This window comes from Phascolarctos cinereus, unplaced genomic scaffold, assembly GCF_003287225.1.
Source record: "Phascolarctos cinereus isolate Bilbo 61053 unplaced genomic scaffold, phaCin_HiC Scaffold_5;HRSCAF=322, whole genome shotgun sequence".
Lineage (NCBI taxonomy): Eukaryota > Metazoa > Chordata > Mammalia > Diprotodontia > Phascolarctidae > Phascolarctos > Phascolarctos cinereus.
Window position 1 is genome coordinate 340,347,541 of NW_027555958.1, and position 21,925 is coordinate 340,369,465.

The following is a 21,925-nucleotide window of genomic DNA, read 5'->3' on the forward strand; positions in this document are numbered from 1 at the left end:
GTTAAAACATAAATATTCACACTGTGTGAAAATTAGGGACTGGAACAATGTCTATTAAGCTTCAGCTGAAGTAAAAAAGATGGAGTTAGAAATCATGATCTTAGACGAGGCAAAAGAAAAATAGACTTGGTTAAAAGAAATAGTGATAATATGAAAATGGTATGTAATTCAGAAAGGTGTCATTGAGAATGAGTTAATAATATTAATACTTAAACGTAAAAACACCAAATGATATCGCATTTAAATAACAAAAGGAAAAGCTAAGTGAGTGATAGGGGGAAAAAATGGCAATAAAACTGTAATGGGGAATGACAAGGTACCCCTTTCAGACCTAGACAAATCTAACAAAAATATAGAAGAAAGAAATTAAGAAACTTAATAGAATTTTAGAAATTTAGATATGATAGAGCTCTGGTGATTAATGAATGGGAATAAAAAGGAGTATACACTAACCCCTCGACATTCTCTGGAGGTAGAAACACAGGGCCACCTCAAATGTGGAACATCACAAATGAACCTAGGACCTATCCCTAACCTTTATTTTTAATAATTCGGTCATATTTATTTAACACATGAAACAGTACAATGCACTCATAAAAAAGTTGCATTTTCTATGCAAGAGAGATTAATATCTTGCCTACTCTTCAGAGCCTTTGCGGCTTTTGTTGTAGTCGCAGTACCTGCTTCGTGAATTTCCTTCTCCTACAAAAAGCACATTTCAGAAAAAATAGGAATTTTTTTTTTTGCTGGAGAGTTTCATTTGACTGAGTCTGGATGGTAGAGAGACAGAGGAAGTGTTCCCAAAGAGAGTGCATAATTGGTAGTTCTTTTGCACACTGGAACTTTTAAGAAAATTAACTGTTTATAATAAATTTAAGTATGTAAAGTTTTTATAGTAAATGTTAAAATATATTGATAATAAAATTTTAGTACAAATTTATGTGTGACTTACTAATTTTATGTGTATATATAAGTTACTTGCCTAAGGTCATACAGCTAGTGAGGGTTATGTGTCTGAGGCCAAATTTGAACTCAGGTCCTCCTGACTTCAGGGCAGGTGCTCTAACCACTGCACTGCCTAGCTGTCCCTATAGTGTTCTTTACATATGTGCATTGTTTGCAGTTTTCCACAGTATGCCACAACTCTTCAAAAATTCCCATTTAATTATTGATGGTCAACTACAACCATAACTGTGAATGTGAAACATGTGAATGTCAAAGGATGATTATACATATTTTTCAGCTGTGCACAGCATCTTTACAAAAAATGACCATGTATTAGGGCATAAAAACCTCAGGAAAAAAATAAAGAAAAATTAAATACATTATTTATAAGCTGCAGTAAAATATTATATTTAATGATGTATTAATATATAAATTATATAGAATAATAAAATATTGTATTTAATAAAAGGAGACTGAATAAATTATTAAACTTAATTGGAACCTAAATAAATTAATCAGAAAGAATTGTTAGTTTAAAAAACAAATCACATGAAATATCTAATGGCATTAAAAATAAAGACAGCAGTGATAATAGCATCCAAAATTTGGGGGATGCAACCAAAGAAGTATTTGGGGAAAATTTTGTATCACTAAAAGCTTTCACCAAGAAAAGAGAGAAAAATAGTTCATTGAATTGAGTATGCAACTGAAGACCTAGAAAAGTAACAAATGAAAAATCCCAATTAATTACCAAAATTGAAAATTTGAAGCTAAACAAAATTGAAAACAAATGAACAATTGGTATAAATAGAGATTATAGTTTAAAAACAATAAAGAAGCTAAATCGGTAGCTAATTTGATGTGAAAAAAATAACAATATCAAAAATAAAGGGAAATTTACAACAAATAAAGAATAAAAGATTGCTAGAAACTACTTTGCCCAATTATATGCAGATAAAACCAGTAACCTAAATGAAATTGGTATTTCTAAAAAAATATAAAATATGCAGGTTAACAGAACCAAAAATAGTTAATTTTAAAAAGCCAATCTCAAAAAATCAAACTGAATAAGTCATAAATTAGCTCTCATTAAAAATCCTGGGGCCAAATGGATATATACAAGCAAATTCTATGAAATAGTCAAGGAACAATTATTCTTAGTGTTAAACAAGCTTTTTGAAAAAAAATAGCAAAAGGGAGGGGCCTACCAAATTCTTTTTATTATATAAATATTGTCTTTATACTTAAAACAAAGGTAGTCAAAATGAAGAGAAAACTACAGATTAACATCTTGAATAAAAGCTGATGCAGACATTTCATACAAAATATTAGCAAGGAGAGTACAGCAACAAATCATAAATATTATATTCTATAGCCATGTTGGATTTTACACCAGGAATGCAGAGTTTGTTTAATATTAGGAGAACTATCAAAATAATAGTACACACTAATAACAACAGCCCAGATCACGTAATTATATTAATTGAAGCAGAAAAGGCTTGTGAAAGATAAAACAGAAACACAATGAATAAACAAACAATTCCTTAATATGATAAGTATTAGACATCTAAAATCAAGAGTCAACATTATATGTGATGAAGATTAACTAGAGGCCTTTCCATAAGATTAAGGGTAAAGCAAAGATCTTACTGTCACCATTACTATTTGACATAGCATAAAAAATATAGCATTAAGATAAAAAAAAAATTGGAATAAGCATAGGCAAAGGAGAAACAAAATTATCTCCTGTGATTTACTTAGAGAAGCACAGAGTGAACCAAAAATTGAAACAGTTAATAAGCTTGTATAAATCATTAACACTTCTAATTTCTAGGCATTCTAACACACTATTTGTGAAATTGTGAATTTTGGCCCTTGCATTCTGAAGGGCAATTTGACTATGCCTTGATCTAGACATACTACTGTAGGCCCATATCTCAAAGAAATTTAAAAGAGGATAAAGACCTATATTTACAAAAATATTTGTAGTAGGTATTTTTTTTTGGTAGTAAAGAGCTAAAAATTAATGAAGTGCTTGTCAATTGGGCAATGAGGAAACACATTATGATATATTAATTAGTGGAATATTATTGACCTGTAATAAATGATTAATGAAATTGTTTCAGAGGGACGTAGGGAAGACTTGTACGTACTGATCTAGTTTGATGTGAAGAGAATCAGGAAAATAGTTCATACAGTAGCAGCAACCATATAAAGGTAAACAGCTTTGACAGTCTTAAAACTCTGACAGGTGCAGTGACCAACCATGATTCTAGAGGACCCATGATAAATCACACTACTACCCACCTCCTGACGGAAGTGATGGACTCAGGGTGCAGACTGAGAATATAGTTTTTTTGATGTGTCCAATTTAGGAATTTGTTTTGCTTTGCCATGTATATTTGTTTCAAGTATTTTTCTTTATGTCAGTGGAGGAAAGATGAGAGAAGAGAAAATAGATTTTTGTTAATTAAAAAAATAGATTTTTTAAAAGAAAAATTATTGATGTTACACATATGCTCTAGTTTCACTCTTCCAGAGCAAGGCTGACTACATCTCCCCCTTAAGATAGTACAGGTACTTGTTACTGGCTCCAGCCATATAAACAGCCACCAATGACTAGCACTTCAGTTCAGTTTAACCACTTAACATCAATTAGCTTTAATAAAGCTGTATTCCCTTCAAAAAATATAGCAAGGACAGAAGTACTAAAATTTCCCCCAATACTTTGAGAGCACATTCTCCTTTATAACACCTTTGTCTCTGAGTAGAGTTGGCACTTAGCACAGTTTCTGCATAGCATTGGTCCCCCATCCAAATGTGACATCATTTTTGGATGAGTACCAGTCTCAGCTACTGCTGGCTGGTTCTGAAGGTCACTCTTTGGGGTATTAATGTTAGGCTGACTGGTAAACTCCTTCATAGACTCAATTACTAGACTCTAAGTACTCACCTAAAACCAAAGTACAAACACTGAGACAGGCAAAGAAAAAAGTCCATATTCAGGTGACCACATGTTAGTCTCAGATGAGGTCATGGCTCAAGACCTTTCCCCTCATACCACTGTCTCTCACTAGATGCCGTCTACCAGGAAGAAGTCGTTTGAAGAGGTAGTCAAACCAAGCGAGAGAAAGAGACCGAGTCCACTTTTGTGTAGTTCCAAAGTATGTCAAAGTACTTTTGCACAGTACCAAAGTATGCACAAGCCTAAAGTATGGTTTCTTAATTGTTACCGATACCTGAAACTGCTATCTACAACAAGGTTAGCAGTCAATTACAGGATATATATTAATGCTCCAAAGTGTCTCTAAAGCACTTCCATTGCACATTATCTTGACTAGACTTCTAGCCTCTTCCATAGAGAATTGTGTCAGTGGCACTCTTTGTATGCTCTTAGAGTTTCATGGGCCCATTCCCTGGTAACTTTGGAGAAAAAAGTTTCAGTTAAGAGGTGAAGTCAAAATTCACTTTGTAGCAGATTGAGACTTTAGTAAGAGGAAAGGAAGTGGAGGCACCAAGTATGAACAACTTTTTAAGAGTTTCTTTGGTGAAATGAGGGAAAATATTATATAAAATATGACAGCTTGAGGAGATGATAGGGCCTGGAAAGGTAATTTTTAGGGATTTTAGTTGCCTTGGTTTGTTTTGTGGAAAAACTCTTCCCGTTTATGTAATCAAAAATCTTCTGTGGTCCTCTCTATCCTTTGTTTGGTCACAAGTTCTTCCCTTATCCATAGATCTTAATTTTAAATTTTTTCCCTGTTCCTTTAATGTGTATATGATACAGTATTTTATGTCTTAATTTATACAATCATTTAGAAATTATTTAAAGATCTGATGTAAGAAATTGGTGTATACCTAGTTTTTGCCAGACTGTTTTCCAGTTTTCCCAGCAGCCTCTCTGTTAAAAAAAAATTCCCCCCCAAAATCCAAAATTCCCTCCCTCCCTCTACCTCTTCCTCTACCCATTGAGAAGGCAAGAAATACAATTCCCATTATACATGTGAAGGCCTCTCTATTTCCTAAACTATTTCAAATAGTTTTTATGACTACTGCTATGCAGAAGTTTGAGATCTAGTACTTATTACTTGATCCTCTTCCTTGTTGCTTTTCATTATTACTTCTATGTATACTTTTGACTTTTTGTTACTCCAGATGACCTTTTTTTTTTTTAGCTCAGTATTATAATTTTTTGGTAGTTTGATTAGTGTGACAACCAATATATAAATTGATTTGGGTAGTTTTGCCATTTTTTTCATTATACTTACTTAACCTGCTCATGAGCAGTTAATATGATAAAAACCAGGCATAGACCAGCATCTTACACATATTTTTGTGTGTATGTGATCCAGTTAATGATCAGGCTTTGATTGTAGTATTGACTTTTGTGGCCATAAAAATAGAGTTAATATAAAAAGAAGCCATTTCAAAAAATATCTTGGCATCTCAAAAAAATATTCACGGTACAATTAATATTCTTGTATCTTTGACTATTAAATATTAAAATAATACACAATAACCCAGTTTTAGAAATTAATCTTAACTTTTCTTGTTAGATGGAGTGGGAGCCACATCAGATGGGGTCAGCCATTCCGACTGCGGCATGTGACAACAGGGAAATACTTAAGTCTTATGGATGACAAAAGCCTTCTGCTTATGGACAAAGAGAAAGCTGATGTCAAATCAACAGCATTTAGTTTCCGCTCTTCTAAGGTAGGAAAGAATTTTACTGTGGTAGTCATTCTGTTTCTCTTAACTCCTTCAGTTTTTTCATTCATCACAAGTTTTTGGTTCTATGACGTTGGAAAAGCTGAAGAAAATCATATAAACATATTTGAAAGTATATCACCAAATTTCCAGTTTATTTATTGTGAAACCCATTTCCTGAATTACTAAACTCCAAATAGGAACTCTGTAAAGAGCTTGAAGTATTCTTAACTGTTTATCAGTAAAGCCTACATAGACCACATTCCTTCTGTATGCTACTACTACTATTACCACTACTACTCCCAATACTACCAGTACTACTACTACTACTACTACTACTACTACTACTACTACTATACTACTACTACTACTATGATGTCTATTTCTCTACATATATACATACTTGTATACATAAATATATATGTATGTGCATAGATATAGCAGTATTTTCCATTTATGTTTGTTTAATAAAAGTAAAACATTATCTTTCTGCACTGAAGTAGCATTCAGAACAGTTTTTTCCCCTAAAATTATGATTCTACTGTCCTGCTATATTTACTGTCAGAATGCTATATGACACTCATCTTACTAATTGTCATATTTGTGAGTTTACTACTATGTAATTCACAAGTATTTTCACTATGTTCTGCATTATGTGTGAATTCAAGTTGCAGACATAGTATTTTTGCACTTGGATTCCTGAGTGTCAGAGAGATGTGTGCCGAAACTAAATAGTGTTCAGTTACGTCTGACTCTGTCACCCCATTATGGGGCTTTCTTGGCCAAGATACTAGAGTGGTTTACCATTTTCTTCTCCAGTGGATTAAGACAAACAGAGGGTAAGTGACTTGCCTAGGGTCACACAGCTAGAAAGTGTCTGAGGCCAGATTTGAACTCAGTATTCCTCACTCTAAGCCCAGCACTCATCCACTGAGCCATCTAGCTGCCTCAAAGATTAGGCTACTATGCTTGTTTGTTTTTATATTTTTGGACCTAATCTGTTCCCCTGATTGACTTTACTATTTCTTAACAATACTAAATCATTTTGATGATTAAAGCTTTGTAGTATTGTTTTAAATGTGTTACAGGTAGGTCTTATTAATTCTCACTTTAAAAAATTATTTTTCTTCAGATTCTTGGCCTTTTGTTTCTCCAGAAGAACTTTATTATTATTTTTTCTAGTTTGAAAAGTGTTCCTTTGATTGTTTAATTGTTATGCCATTGAACAGACAAATTACTTGGATAGTCTTTTTTTTAATATGGCCTGCCTATAAGCAATTAATATTTCTTCAGTAATTTTGCTGTGCCTTTATTTGAGTAAAGGGTATTTTGTAGCTGTAGTTATATAACTTCTGTGTGTCTCTTGGCAGGGAACATTTTGTATTTATTTTAAATGGAATTTTTCTTTCTATATATTTCTGCTGGGTTTTGTAATATATAGAAAAATCTATAGAAAATATAGAAATACTAAAATATAGAAAAAACTATTTATGCCAAATAAAGTAGTGGTATTTGTTAGGTCAAATAGTATGCATAGTTTTATAGCTCTTTGGGCATAGTTCCACATTGTTTCCCAGAATGCATGGACTAGTTCACAAATTTGCCATCAGTGTTTTAGTGTCCTAATTTTTCTACATCCCCTCCCACGTCTATCATTTTTCTTTTTTGTTATGTTAGCCAATCTGATAGGGGTCAGATGGTATCTCAAAGTTGTGTTCGTTTTCAATTCTCCAAGCAACAGTGATTTAAAACATTTTTTTTTCCATATGACTATTGATAGCTTTGATTTGTTTTGGAAACTGCCTGAAGATATCCTTTTACCATTTATCACCTGGGGAATTTCTCTGATTTTTATAGATCTGACTCAGTTTCCTACATATTTGGAAAATTAGGTCTTTATCAGACAAATTTCTCCTAGTTTCATACTTTCCTTCTAATTTTGACTGCATTAATTTTGTTTGTACAAAAGCTTTTTAATTTAATGTGTTCAAAATTATCTATTTTATTTCCTGTAATCCTCCTTATCTCTTGTTTGATTATAAACTCTTCCCTTATCCATAGACAGACATCCTTAGGTACATTTCCCCGGGGTAATGATATTACCCTTTACATTTATGTCCATTTTGACTTTATTGTGGTATAAGATGTGAGATTTTAGTTTATGCCTAGGTTCTGCCAAACTACTTTCCAGTTTTTTCCAACAATTCTTTTCAAATGGTAAATGTTCACCAGAAAAGCTTGGCTCTTTGGCCTTATCAAGCACTGGATTATTATGATCATTTTCTGCCATATGTTGTGTACCTAATCTATTCCATTGGTCAACTACTGTATTTCTTAACCATTACCTGATTGTTTTGATGATTACCATTTGTATATAGTTCAAAATCTGGAACTGCAAGGCCTCCTCCTAATGCATTTTTTTCATTCATCACTTTGATATTCTTGACCTTTTGTTCTTCCATATGAATTTTTATATATTTTTTTAGCTTTATAAAATAATATTTTGTTGATTTGATTGGCATGATGCTGAAAAAGTAAATTAACTTATGTAGAATTTTCATTGTTATTACATTGGCTCTACCTACTCATGAACAATTAATATTTCTTTAATTGCTTAGATCTGTCTTTCTTTGTGTGTAAAGAGTTTTGTAATTGCAGTTTTTCTTATAATTCCTTTGTTTATTTAGGCACACAGACTCTGGAGTATTTTCCGTTGTCTACAGTTATTTTACATAGAATTTCTTTCTATTCCCTGCTTCTGGGTTTTGTTGGTAGCACATAGAAATACCGTTGATTTACGTTGGTTTATTTTTATATCTTGCCACTTTGCTAAAGTTGTTAATTATTTCACCTAGTTTTTCAATTGATTCTCTAAGTATACCATCATATTATCTACAGTGATAGTTCTAGTTGCTTATTGCCTGTTTTTATTCCTTCAATTTCTTTTTCTTGTCTTATTGCTATATCTAGCATTTCTAGTACAATATTGAATAGTATGGATATTCTTGCTTCACTCCTGATTGTACAGGGAAGGCTTCTAGCTCATCTCCATTACAGATAATGCTTGCTGATGGTTTTAGATAGATACTGTTTATTGTTTTCCCTATTCTTTAGCATTTTTATTAAGAATAGGTGTTGGATTTTGTTAAAGGCTTTTTCTGCATCAGTTGATATAATTGTATGATTTTTGTTATTTTAGTTATTAATTTGGTCAATTATACTGATAGTTTTCCTAATATTGAACCTGCCCTGTATTCCTTGAATAAATCCCACCTGGTCATAACATATAGTCTTTGTGATATGTTGCTATAATTTCCTTGCTAGTATTTTATTTCAAATTTTTGCATCGATATTCATTAAGGAAGTTGGTCTGTAGTTTTCTTTCTATTTTTACTCTTCCTGGTTTAGGTATCAAAACTATATTTGTGTCACAAAAGGAATTTGGTAGGACTCCTTTTTTACCTATTTTTTCAAGTAGTTTGTGTGGTATTATGATTAATTGTTCCTTAAATGTTAGGTAGAATTCACATATAAATCCATCTGGTCCTGGGTTTTTTTTTTCTTCTTGAGCTCATTTCTTTTTCTTAAAGGGCATGAGTTGGACATCGAGATAACAAAGTAAATGGACAAGGAATGATCAAAATGAGAAGAGAAGAAAATAATAGAGAATATTTTCACAAAACCCAGTGGGGCAGAGAGCACCTAGGAGAAGATGGTATTCAACAGTGTCAAATGTAGCATATAGTTTGAGAAGGATAAGTACTAAGAGGAAAAAATCAGATTTGGCAGTTAAGAGATTATTGTTAACTTTGGAGAGAACAGTTTCAGTTGGGTGATGAGGTAGTAAACCAGATTGCAAAGGATTGAAGAATGAGTAAGAAGAGTGGAAATGAAGGCATCAATTGAAGACAGCTTAATCAAGGACTTTGGCCCTTTGATTTAGAAAGAGAGAACAGATATAGGATGATAGCTTTGGAATATGGTATGTTATAGTGAAAGTGTGTGTGTGTGTGTGTGTGTGTGTGTGCGTGCGTGCGCGCGCATGCATGTATGAGACATGTTTGAAGTCAGGGAAGGAAATAGAAAAGGAAAGGTTTAAAATTCAAGGCAGGGTGTGGTGGGGGTGGGGGGCAAAGGAGGGAATGATTGAGGTTGCACTATTCTGGAGAGGATTGGAACAAGATGAAATCAAATGCACGTATAAAGGGATTGTCCTTTGTAAGGAGAAATGACACTTTTTTGTTAGAGTATTGGAGAAAGGAAGTAAGAAAATGAGCAGAAGTGATGTGGAGGGGTTTTGAGATAAAGAGAATGAGAGAAGAGAGACCTTATGTCAGATGGCTCCAATTTTCTTAGTAAAGAGGTGAGCTTCTCATCTGGGAAGAGGAGGTGAAAGGACTTGTGGTAGGCTTCAAGAGGGAAAAGAATGTTTGGAATAGCTCTTCTACTCAGTGAAATAGCAAATCAATTATGGAGGAATAAAATGGTTGTATTAGTGTAATTAGGGCTCAGTTGAAGGTGGATAACCTGAATTTGTAATATACTGAGTCAGTTGTGTGACCTCCAGTTTTGTTCAGCAGTCTATGAGTAGATGCCAAGGAAGTAGAGGGTGGGAATAATAAAGAGCTAAGACTTGGCAAAAGATGAGCAACTATAGGACTAGAAGACAAGGGACTCAAGAACAGGTGACAGTGTATATTTGAAATACAACCATTGGGTTGAGATTCAAAGGAGGGGAAAGTGAAGTTAGACTAAACCTAACAATCTGAGAAAATATTGAGGGGTAGAGGATTAGAAGTCTTGATGAGGGTAAAGAAAAAGTTTAGAAGGAATAAGGCATAAGAAGAGGTGGAATGATAAGATAATGTATCCAGGCAGGAGAATGTCAAAGTTTATAGAGAAGTGGAACACTTATGGGTGATGCTAAGATATAGTGTGTAACCATTTCAGTGTGTACTTGAGGTGGAGAGGAAGTATAAGCCATGGGTTTAAGGAGGCTGAAGTATACAACATACAGAAAGAAGTTAACATAATAGCATAGTCTTCAATAAACCCATATGCTTCAGCTACTGGAGTAAGAATTCATTATTTGACAGAAACTGATGGGAAAACTGGAAAATAGTCTGGCAGAAATTAAGCCAAGAGCAACAACTCAAACTATGTACCGAGGTAAAATTCAAACAGATGAGTTAGATATAAATGGTTACGTTTTAAACAAATTAAAGGAACAGAGAAAAAAATTGCCTTTTGAAACTATGGATAGGGGAAAAATTCATGACCAGACAAGAAATAGAGATCACAGGAAATAAATTGGACAATTTTGATTACATAAAATTAACCAGTTTTTGCATAAAGAAAACCAGGGTAGTTAAAATTAGAAGGAAAGCAGTTAACTGGGAACAGTACCAGGTGATCAGTCAGTACAATAAAGACAATATTGTAAAAACAAAAATACTTTGAAAGACTTAAGAATTATGATCAATGTAATGACCAGCCACGATTCCAGAGAACTGATGACGAACCATGTTACCCACTTCATGATCGATGATAGATTCAAGATACAGAATAAGACATTTTTGGACATGGCCAATGCAAGAATTTATTTTGCACATGTTACAAAGATTTTCTTTTTCTTCCTTTTCAATTTGTTATGCTTAGGAGAAGGACTAGATATATTTCTACAAAAAAGAAAATGAAAAAGAAAAGACAGTTTTTCAAAGATTTTTTTGATGCATTAAAGAGAATTGAGAATTAATGTCAGAAATAATCACATGCAAGAAAGTTACATGTTGAATTTATTAAGTTTAAAAAGAAAAGCAGTCTATATACTATAGAGACAGGTAGTTTCATAGTCCTTCTTTTCTGTTCTGTGCGTATGGAAATTCTTACTTATTTTTGTTAAGTTCAAAATAAAAAAATAATTTTAACCTTAGAAAAACTGAGAAATTAGGAGGTTTTGGAATTTGATAGAGCATTATTATAAGTGTTGGATGGCCTCTAACGAAGGTAGGAGTCGGAGAAGAAGTTGCTGAGTCAGGTGCTGAAATCCTTGAGAAAGGAAGAAGAGTGACCCAGTATATAACAGCTATCATGATGTGGATTGGGTGGACATTTTTTATTTTATTTATTTATTTTTAGACAATTGGGGTTAAGTGACTTGACTAAGGTCACACAGTAAGTGTCAAGTGTCTGAGGCCTGATTTGAACTCAGGTCCTCCTGACTCCAAGGCCAGAGCTCTATCCACTGGCTGTCCCTTGGTTAGACAATTTTGATTGAGTAAGCTTCAGAGGAGGGGAAGTTGCTAAATGCTGGTGGTAAACAAGAGTTTGAAAGTGTTTGGTAGGGAGCAGGGTCATTCCATCTTAAGACTAGTGTGTTGAGGGGGGGGGTGTAATAAGGTACAGCCAATGATAGAACTGGATGACCAAGGGCACAGTGTCATTAAGGGGAATCCAGGACTCCATAAGAGTAGAGAGTATGAGAGAAAGAGGTCCAGAATGAAGGGAAGTTTGTTCACTCTGGAACAGAAATTTTGGAGAGCCCATGGAAGGGGCAGGTGGCCTTGATACGGGTGGTTTAGGGTTAAGGCAGGTAGAAACAAAAGAGTAGAGGTGGAAGTAGGGCATGATTTTCTCATATGTGGCCAGTGATTGATGGCAGATGAATTGTAAAATTCACAATCTCCCTGAGTTGTTAAGAGAATACTGGGCTAGGCCTGAATAGGTTGCCTCTAATCTGCTCCTCAGTTCCTTCTCCTCCTGCAGGGTGATTAGGCTAGGGGTAGACTAGCGGAGGTAGTGGGCAGTGCTTCTTTGCTGGTAGAGAGTACAACTTTCATTTCTAATTCTTTCAGTTTTAATTCATGAACATTTATCAAACACCCATTCTGTGTGAAGTATCTGACTAGTTTCTGGGAATACAGAGCTGAAAAATTATATTTTTACTGTCCTGAAAATGCTTATAATCTAGTGGAAGAATTAAAATATATTTACAAATAAGTGTAATATTAGGTGAATATGAAAAAGTCTAGAGAAAGAGTAATTTTGGGCTTTTGGTAATTTCTTTGTTCTCCTTTCTAAGCACTGTGATATGTATGATTATTTTGGTCTCTGCCACAGGATCAGTGTTGTGATGTGGTAAGAATTCTGAATAAGAATAGTTTTAGTCCTAATAGAGAATTTTAGTAGCTGGGACAGAAAATGTATGGGATACAGATTAGAATATTGACTGGGACCGAGGAGGGAGAGATTCTGATATTGCTGTTGTTTGTCCTTCCTTCTCGAAGAGGACCATGACATCAGGAAGACGATACCATGACTTGCAAGTGACTTGGATTTAAGCAAGGAGGGCTGTGCAAAGTCACCAGCCTCACTCTGTCCTCCAGAGCCATCTGGGTCCAGTGGCAAGATACAGATCAGGACAACTGGACATGGTTCACCTGATATTGCTAGGAAAGTTACAAAGGAATAGAACCAGATATTGGAAGAAAAAGAACAGTCAAATAAAATTTCATGAAGATTTATATAATTACAGTCATTTTTACTTTTGTGTATTTTGGGGGGATTCTTTATACATTTCAATACTTATCACTAGAAGTTAAAATTGATAAAAAGAAAAGTAAACTTAAGGCACTGCTTTTCAGGATTTCTGATTTGCACACTAGAACTAATGAATGGAATGGGACTTAGATAAAGGAATTTCTTGCCTTTAGTTTTATAACTATTCTTTGCCTATCTAATTAATACTATTATAGTGTAATTGTTAACACATATAACATTTCTTTCTTCCATCTAGGAAAAGCTAGACATAGGGATGAGAAAAGAAATAGATGGTATGGGAACATCAGAAATAAAGTATGGTGATTCAGTGTGCTACATACAACATGTAGATACAGGCCTCTGGCTTACTTACCAGTCTGTGGATGTGAAATCTGTAAGAATGGGATCGATACAGCGTAAGGTAAGATTATACAAAAAATTCATCTTATGTTGTTTTGCATGACAAATTACACAGTCGATATATTAGTAATGATTCCAGTGTCCTCTTTATCAGCATTTATTGTGTCACCTATTGACAGGTCAGATACCACTATCATGGATTCTTTAGCACAATCTGATTTTTATAGTAGAATTTTGTTAGAATTATTAAATTACTAGATTTTTATATCCCCAGTTTGTTGGCACTAGAGTCAAACATAGCATCTCTTTAGTTAATTTAAAATGAAAAGAAGTGCTCTGAAAATAGTAGGGGAAATTGTGTCAATACAATATAGTTATTGCCAGTTAAGAAAATATCTGCACCTTTGCTTTTAACAAAAAGATAGGCTGCAGGTATCTGAGTAGATGAAATATCCATCACTACTGTAGCATTCTTACTTATCAGATTTGTGACACACTTCCAGAATTGATATCTAATTTCCCAGTAATTGGATGGGCCGTTGTTTTCTTTTATCACAATGTCATTTCTTTTTTGTCCTCTATTGGTCTTCATCCAACTGTTCTGTGTTACATTGCCAACTGTAGTTTATAGATTTCTCATATGAATGTGTTGTTTTGGTCTAGAATGGTATTCTACTGTCCTTTTATCTAATTTGATCTTTTGACTAAGGGTGTACCTTTCCACTGCTACATTTCAAGTCTGAACTTCATCCCGCCAATTCTTACTGAAGCCTCTGAAGTTAAAATTAGTTCCTTGCATTAAGATGTCTAGTTTAGTGTGATTTTCCCATATTGTTATTTGTGTTTTGATATCTGAATTCATTAATGTTATTACTAGCCTTTTCTTTAATATTGTCTCTTGTGAATTACTATTCCTCTTCACTGATAGTTTTCTCATGTCAAATTTTTTACTCTGTGTGGTATCTGGCAAAATGGAAACGTATAGATTATCTTCTCCTTTCCCTCTGCGATATGCAAATCTTTAAGCAGATTTCCTGGACCTTTTCAGTCTCCATCCCTTGCCAAAAGTCTGCATGTTAATCTCTGTTACAGACATCTGAATTCCAACTATTCCAACTAAACTGTCTTGCTTATTAGCTTATTTCCCAACACTGCCTTTCTCTTCTAAAATACTTTCAGTCAGTAGCAGTGACAAAAACACTGCTTGTGCTGCCAAAGTCTTCAGTTTCTTTCCTTGGACTTCTCAAACTTCTAGTGATTCTTATTTGGTTTCCTTCTGCTAATATCATTTATCCCCATATGAATACCCAAATGTAAGTATTGGTTATTTTATCTTAGAAGTTTGGGGAGTCATATCCTGGAAACATACTCTGGAAAGACAGCATGTCTTGTGGTTTCTCATGTCAGGTCAACATATGGCTGTCTCACTATAGCAAGAAGTCAGTAGCTAATTTTTTTTTCTTCCTCCTGTGACCAGTATTGAATATCCTCTTTTCACTTTTAAATGCTTGTTGACTAATGGACTGACTAGTGGCATCTTTGGATCCTTATCATGTTAATCAATGAGTAGTTAACTACTTGTTGGAAAGCCCCACACTCACATGAGCAGTTTGTTTATGTTCCACTGGAATGGAAGTGATAGATAAATGTCTAGTTCTCTAGTTATTGGAGTCAGAGTTCTTCAGTTCCTCAGCTCTACCTTTCTCTAGAAGGCAATGCCACTTGTCATCTTAGGGTGTGTGAGCCCTCACCCATAGTTTTATACCTTCCTCTTTTTTTAACATATTGTGTTGAATGAATCCGAGGCTTTTGACCTTGATGTAATGGAATTGGTTCTTCATAGAAGTGGACAAGTGCTAGAATGCTGTATGTAGTGTTTTTAATCTTAGTATAGAACCACTAAGTAAATAAATATTGTTTAATAATGGAGACATCAGATAATAAACATTAAACATATATTAAACATTAAATATGTACTCTTTCTCTTTAAGCCCACTTCTGTCCAGACTCCAAGAAATCACCCAAACATAGGATATATCTGAACCCAGTAGTTCTAGGTCATAAACAAGTTGAGTCGTCTCTTAGGCAGGCAAAGGAGTACAACATCACAATTCCTACAAAAGATGCAACTCATACTTCCCTTAGGACTAGTCATTAGATGAAGGACATAGGAACTAGAGACAGTCTTGGCTCGTTTGTGGGATAGTCTCTATATATGAGATTTGTTATGAAATTGGATTCGGAGATTTGTGCTTCCCATTTCTTGGATGTATGGTTGCTGGTGGGCATCTTTGAGCTCATCCTTCTTCACCTAACATATTGTGAAATGATAACCAGCCCTATTAGGGAGCCACATCACATATTTCTGTGTCCCTTTCTCTTTGCGTTTGGCTGCCACTTTCTCCAATGCTAGTGTGCCATGTGCTTTCTGTCCCATTCCCCAAGCCCAGATACCCTGCTTCTCCTTCATAGCAAGGGGAGACAGTGTATAATTATAGAGATGAATGTCATATCATCATTCTATGAAAACAGAAAGCGCCATTTCCTTCTCCAGCTCATCCTTTTTTTTGGGGGGGGGAATCTCAAATTTGTTAGGTGTTCTTGTTCATTATTCTTCATGTCAAATTCTTCCACTGTCCTGTGTCTCTTTTGACAAAGACTATATATTCTATCTTCTTTTTTTTTTTAACTTTCAGTTTCCAAGATTTATTCATCAAAAATGTCTGGGTCCCCAAATATGTTTTATGAGAGTCAAAATGAAAGATATAGTCCCTCTGTCTCAGGTGGCAAGCAGGCCATATGTCTGTGAGATTTATCTTTTCCAAGACATTCCTGATATTCTGTAAACATCCAGAGGGGTATGTAGTCTGTAGCCTGATCCCAGTCACAGTGGTAATCATCACTTGTAATGACAGTGAGATTTCTAGTGTCTAGTAGACTTTTTTTTAATGGAAGAAAAAAAAAGACATCATTATATATCTTTAATATGCAATTTTCAATAATCATGCATTTCACATGAATCCAATTGTGAATGACTCTAAAGGCTTTAAGTTAATGGGGCCTGGATATACAGTGTCCATTTTGAAGAATGGTGGCATGTGCATAGAATCTCACATATCCAAATTTGGATACTATTCATGGACTATAGAGGTTAAGAGATTTCATGTGACCAGATTTGTTTTTTTTTTTTTGTTCTTATGAAGCTATCTTCTCCCTCATTCTTCTCTTTTAGTATGCATTCTACTAAATTTGATTAAATATGAACATCCTACTCACAATAAAGCTAAAGTCACTGTTTTTGGAGAAGATCTCTGAGCAATTCACTATCTATTAGGATTTTACTTGACATAGAATAGTACTCTTAACCACAATTTAGTATCATTTCTTTTTTTGTAGGGATAGTGGGGAGAAGAAGACACTTATACACAATCTATCTTTGTCCTTGAATCACCCAGAAACAATGGGTAAATTCATTAAATACTTTTTCATTCTTCTCTTGAGCCTTTTATTTGAAAGTCACATTTTCTATTCAGCTCTGGTCTTTTCATCAAGAATGCTTGAAAGTCCTCTATTTCATTGAATTTCCATTTTTTCCCTTGAAGGATTATACTCAGTTTTGTTGGGTAGGTGATTCTTGGTTGTAATCCTAAGGGCTCCTTTGACCTCTGGAATTTCATATTCCAAGCCCTCCAGTCCTTTAATGTAAAAGCTGCTAAATCTTGGGTTATCCTGATTGTGTTTCCACCATACTTGAATTGTTTCTTTCTAGCTGCTTGTAATATTTTCTCCTTGACCTGGGAACTCTGGAATTTGGCTATAATATTCCTAGGAGTTTTCCTTTTGGGATCTCTTTCAGGAGGTGATCAGTGGATTCCTTCCATTTCTATTTTACCCTCTGGTTCTAGAATATCAGGGCAGTTGTCCTTAATGATTTTTTGAAAGATGATGTCTAGGTTTTTTTTTTTTTGATTGTGGCTTTCAGGTAGTCCAGTAATTTTTAAATTATCTCTCTTAGATCTGTTTTCCAGGTCAGTTGTTTTTCCAGTGAGATATTTCACGTTGTCTTTTATTTTTTCATTCTTTTGGTTTTGTTTTGTAATTTCTTGATTTCTCAAAAAGTCATTAGCTTCCATTTACTACATTCTAATTTTTAAGGAAGTATTTTCTTCAATGAGCTTTTGGACTTCCTCTTCCATTTGACTAATTCTGCTTTTGAAAGCATTGTTCTCATTGGCTTTTTGGACCTCTTTTTCCATTTGGATTAGTCTATTTTTAAAGTGTTATTTTCTTCACTATTTTTTGGGGGGTCTCCTTTAGCAAACTGTTGATTAGTTTTTCATGATTTTCTTGCATCACTCTCATTTCTCTTCCCAGTTTTTCCTCTGCTTCTGTTACTTGATTTTCAAAATCCTTTTGGAGCTCTTCCATGGTCTGAGACCAAGTCATATTTTTCTTGGAGGCTCTGGATGTAGGAGCTTTGGCTTTGTTGTCTTCTGGTTGTATGTTTTGATCTTCTTTGTCATCAAAGTAAGATTTTGTAGTCTGAGTTTTTTGCCTCTGTTTGCTCATGTTCCCAGCCAATTGCTTATCTTTTTAATTCTTTGTTAAGGTAGGGCTCTGCTTCCAGTGTGGAGAGTGTACTGTCCCAAGCTTCAGGGGTTTTGTGCAGCTGTTTGCAGAGATACTTCTCTGGGACCTTTTCAGTTCTTCCAACATGGTATGATCAAAGGCTATGTGTTTACTTCTTTCCTGGCTTGTGCTCTGGTCTGTGAGTGCCTTGGAATTGTGGGGAGGATTCTCCATCCGCCACCACAAGCTCCACTTCCCCAGTGCTTCTCCTTGCCCCAGGACTGCAACGCAGATCCAAGCACTGGAAAAGCAAGAGAATTCTGCCTCAGCACTAGCAAAGAGATCCCTGCAATCCCCCTCCAATCAGGTGCTTGATTCCCTGACTGTCTGTGGGCCTAGAGCTCTGGAAGCAATCACTGCAGACCTTTCCCACTAAGTTGTCTTTGGCATTTGCGGATTGAGAAGTCTGGAAACTGCCGCAGCTTTCCTTGGTTCAGTCCCAAGGCCTGTTGCGGGTTTCCTCAGGCCCCGTCTTTGTTTTCCCGGTGACATACTTCTTTTATTATTTTAATACTTAATTCTCTATGGCAATCCATAGAATAAGGAGAAACATTTCTTGATTTCATCTACTTCCTATAGGAAAGAGACAATCTTGGGTTTTGTATACATGTCTATAGCTGCTACTTAGATCTGGCAGAAACTTAAAGATTGCACAGTTAATGGAGTATTAGCCTTGCCTTCCATATTACTTAAAACCAAGATATTTAGTTATCTATAACTTTTACTGTTTACTCAAGTGGAAAACATCACAGCAAACTGCCTGGTTACTCAGCTCATCCATTACACTGAGAATTCTGTTACTAGAGGCTCCCTTATAGCAAACTTTGCCAGTCTTTTTCCTAGAACTTTTCACCAGTATGATATCTTCTCTGTTTGCTCAGCTGTGTTTTATCTACGAATAGCAGACTCATGTTTACACTACCATGTGTGCTGTCACTACCTTTGAGAACTTTTTTTGTACAAATGTAACCGCTAGCCACTTTTTGCCTCTTTCTTTTTCAGTTGTTCTCACACTACACTCATAGACACTTAAACAGTTTACTTACAACTTGCCTCTTTGCTATTCTAGCATCTTCAGCTTTGTTAGTTAAAGCTACTTGCAATTTTAGACCCAGGTAACATGGTAGTTGTGTCAAATGGCCTAATTAAAGATTTATGCTCATCACAGATAGTAACCCTATCAGTAGGTAACATGAACAAGAACCTTTCTTTACTTGAAGGATTCTTATTTTACCTTTCAGATTTCTTTCCACAGGTGGTAGAAGAGGCAAGTGCTAATGAACTAAAATGGCAACTGATCATTTTTCTATGAAGAATTAATTTGTCATTCATCAGCTGAGATTGAAATAGATATGCTGCAGACAGTTTCTTTGGAGTCTCCATGAAATCCAGAAAATGTTGCCATTCCATTTGAGGGGAACAATGAGGAGTTGAGGAGAACTCCTAGGTTGCAAATATGGATGACTATAAGAATGGTGCCAAAAAATAGGCAAGGCTGGGAGGAGTGGGGGAGGGGGTAGGTTTATGGCGAAATAAAATTGTATCTGTTTAACAAGTTGAGTTTGAGACGTCTATGAGAATATGTAGTTCAAAATGCCTAACAGGCAGTTGTTGCCTGTACCTGGTTGGCTAAACATGAGAGTTAACAGGGTCTTATTTTTCTAGTATGTGAATATCCCTGTGCTTCTTTTAATGAAATGTTAGCTGATCCTTTAAGGGAACTGATAGGAATATTTCTTGTTGAACTAAGTCCCTTCACATTTTTCTTGCTATCTGTTTTACAGACAGATCAGTTATTCGCTTTGTGATACAACTCAGGAATTTCCACCATTAAAAAGTTTTTGGGTCATTTCTATGAAGATCTGAATCTTTATATGTAGCAAGGTTTCTTATTTTTTTTTGTGTCATGGGCCTCTGGCAGTCTGGTAAAATCTGTCTCAAAATGAAGTTTTAAAAATATACAAAATAAAATATGTTGGATTACAAAAGAAACAAATGGTATGGAAATGTAGTAATCACTTTTAAACAAGTTTTGGTTAAGAGCCCCAGGTCTAGCAGCAGATAGATGGTGCAGCAGTTAGAGTACCAGCCCCGGATTTGGGAAGACCTGAGTTCAAATGTGGCCTCATCCACTTGACACTTACTAGCTTTGTGACTCTGGGCAAGTCACTTCACCCCATTGCCTCGCCCAAAAAAAGAAAAAAAAAGTTTCAGGTCTGTAATATCTTGGTAGGACCACATCACTCTGACAGTGGCCATTATTGACCAACATAAGTTTCTAAGTATTCCCTGAGGTAAGGATAGCTGATAGTTTGAAGTGAAAAACCAAATTGAGAGAAAACAACATTTTGATTCAACTAAACTAAATGTGCTTTAAAGGTAGGATGTGCTATAATACTGGCTTTTGCTGGGCTCTACTTTTTGAACATGGTGTTGAGCAAAGGAATTCTTTCTGACTGCTTCTTAAAAGATTCTTAGGGAATGTGGATAGGAGTATACATAATTATATACTTTCATATTTATTTATGGATACCTTCATGACTTAATATAGCTGATATACATCAGAGATGTACATGTAGACATGTGCTGATATAGGCAGTGCATATGCACCTTTATCTATATATTACTAAGGGCATACTTAGACCATATAATACTTGTATGTATGTATACCAACAGATTCCATGGATTCAATTATCATCTCTTACCAGATGACAAGATTCAGCCCTAGACTCTTTCCTGAGCTCTAGTTTCAAATTAACAACTGCCTGTAAGGCATTTTGAACTACATATTCTCATAGACATCTCAAACTCAATGTGTTAAACAGATATAATTTTATTTTTCCATAAACCTACCCACTCCCCCACTCCTCCCAGCCTTGCCTATTTTTTGGCACCATTCTTATAGTCATCCATATTTGCAACCTAGGAGTTCTCCTCAATTCTTTATTCTCCTTATCTCACATAACCATTCAGTTCAGCTAGATGACACAGTGGATAGAGTGCTAGACCTGGAGTCAGGTGGCCTGAAATACTTACAAGCTGTTTGTCTCTGGACAAGTTACTTAACTACAGTCTGTATCAATTTCCTCATTTGTAAAGTGGGAATAATAATAGCACCTACCTTCAAGGATTGTTTTGAGGATCAAATGAGATAATAATTATACAGTTTTTAGCAGAGTAACTGGCACATAGTGCTATATAAATGTTAGCTGCTATTATTATTTATATCTAATTCCTAAATCTTGTCAATTCTGTCTCCACATCTCTCACATCGATCCCCTTTTCTCTTTTACACATATACCATCCTAGTTGAGGACCTCATTATCTCTCTTCATGACTATTTCAATAGCCTCCCTATTGTTCTCACTTCTCTGAGTCTCTTCCTTCTCCACTTATCTTCCATACAGCTGTAAAAGTGATCTTCCTAAAGCCTAGATCTGAGCATGTCATTCCCCCATTAGTGAATGCTAGTGCTTCTTTATTAACCTATAGATTAGAAACTTCTGTCTTTGACATTTAAACCTCTTCACAGCCTGGATTCAATCTACCATTCTAATCTTATTGTATCTTCCACTTCTTATGCTCTGCAGTTCAGTCAGACTCCTCTATTTAGCTGTTCCTCACCAATGTCCTTCCATGTCCCAGCTCCATGCATGTCACTGGCTCTCATTCATATTTAGATAGCACTTCTTCATGTCCAACTTATCTCTAATGGTCTTTCATTAAGCTGAAATGTCACTTATAT

At 35.0% G+C, this 21,925-nt stretch overlaps 1 protein-coding gene across 1 annotated transcript in view; it reads left to right on the forward strand.

The window, feature by feature from the left end:
- RYR2 (ryanodine receptor 2) overlaps positions 1-21,925 on the forward strand; it is a 794,727-nt gene that overhangs the window by 351,492 nt on the left and 421,310 nt on the right. The window contains 2 exon segments of the mRNA XM_078156251.1: positions 5,502-5,658; positions 13,448-13,612. Of these exon segments, the coding sequence (XP_078012377.1) occupies positions 5,502-5,658; positions 13,448-13,612 (322 nt within the window).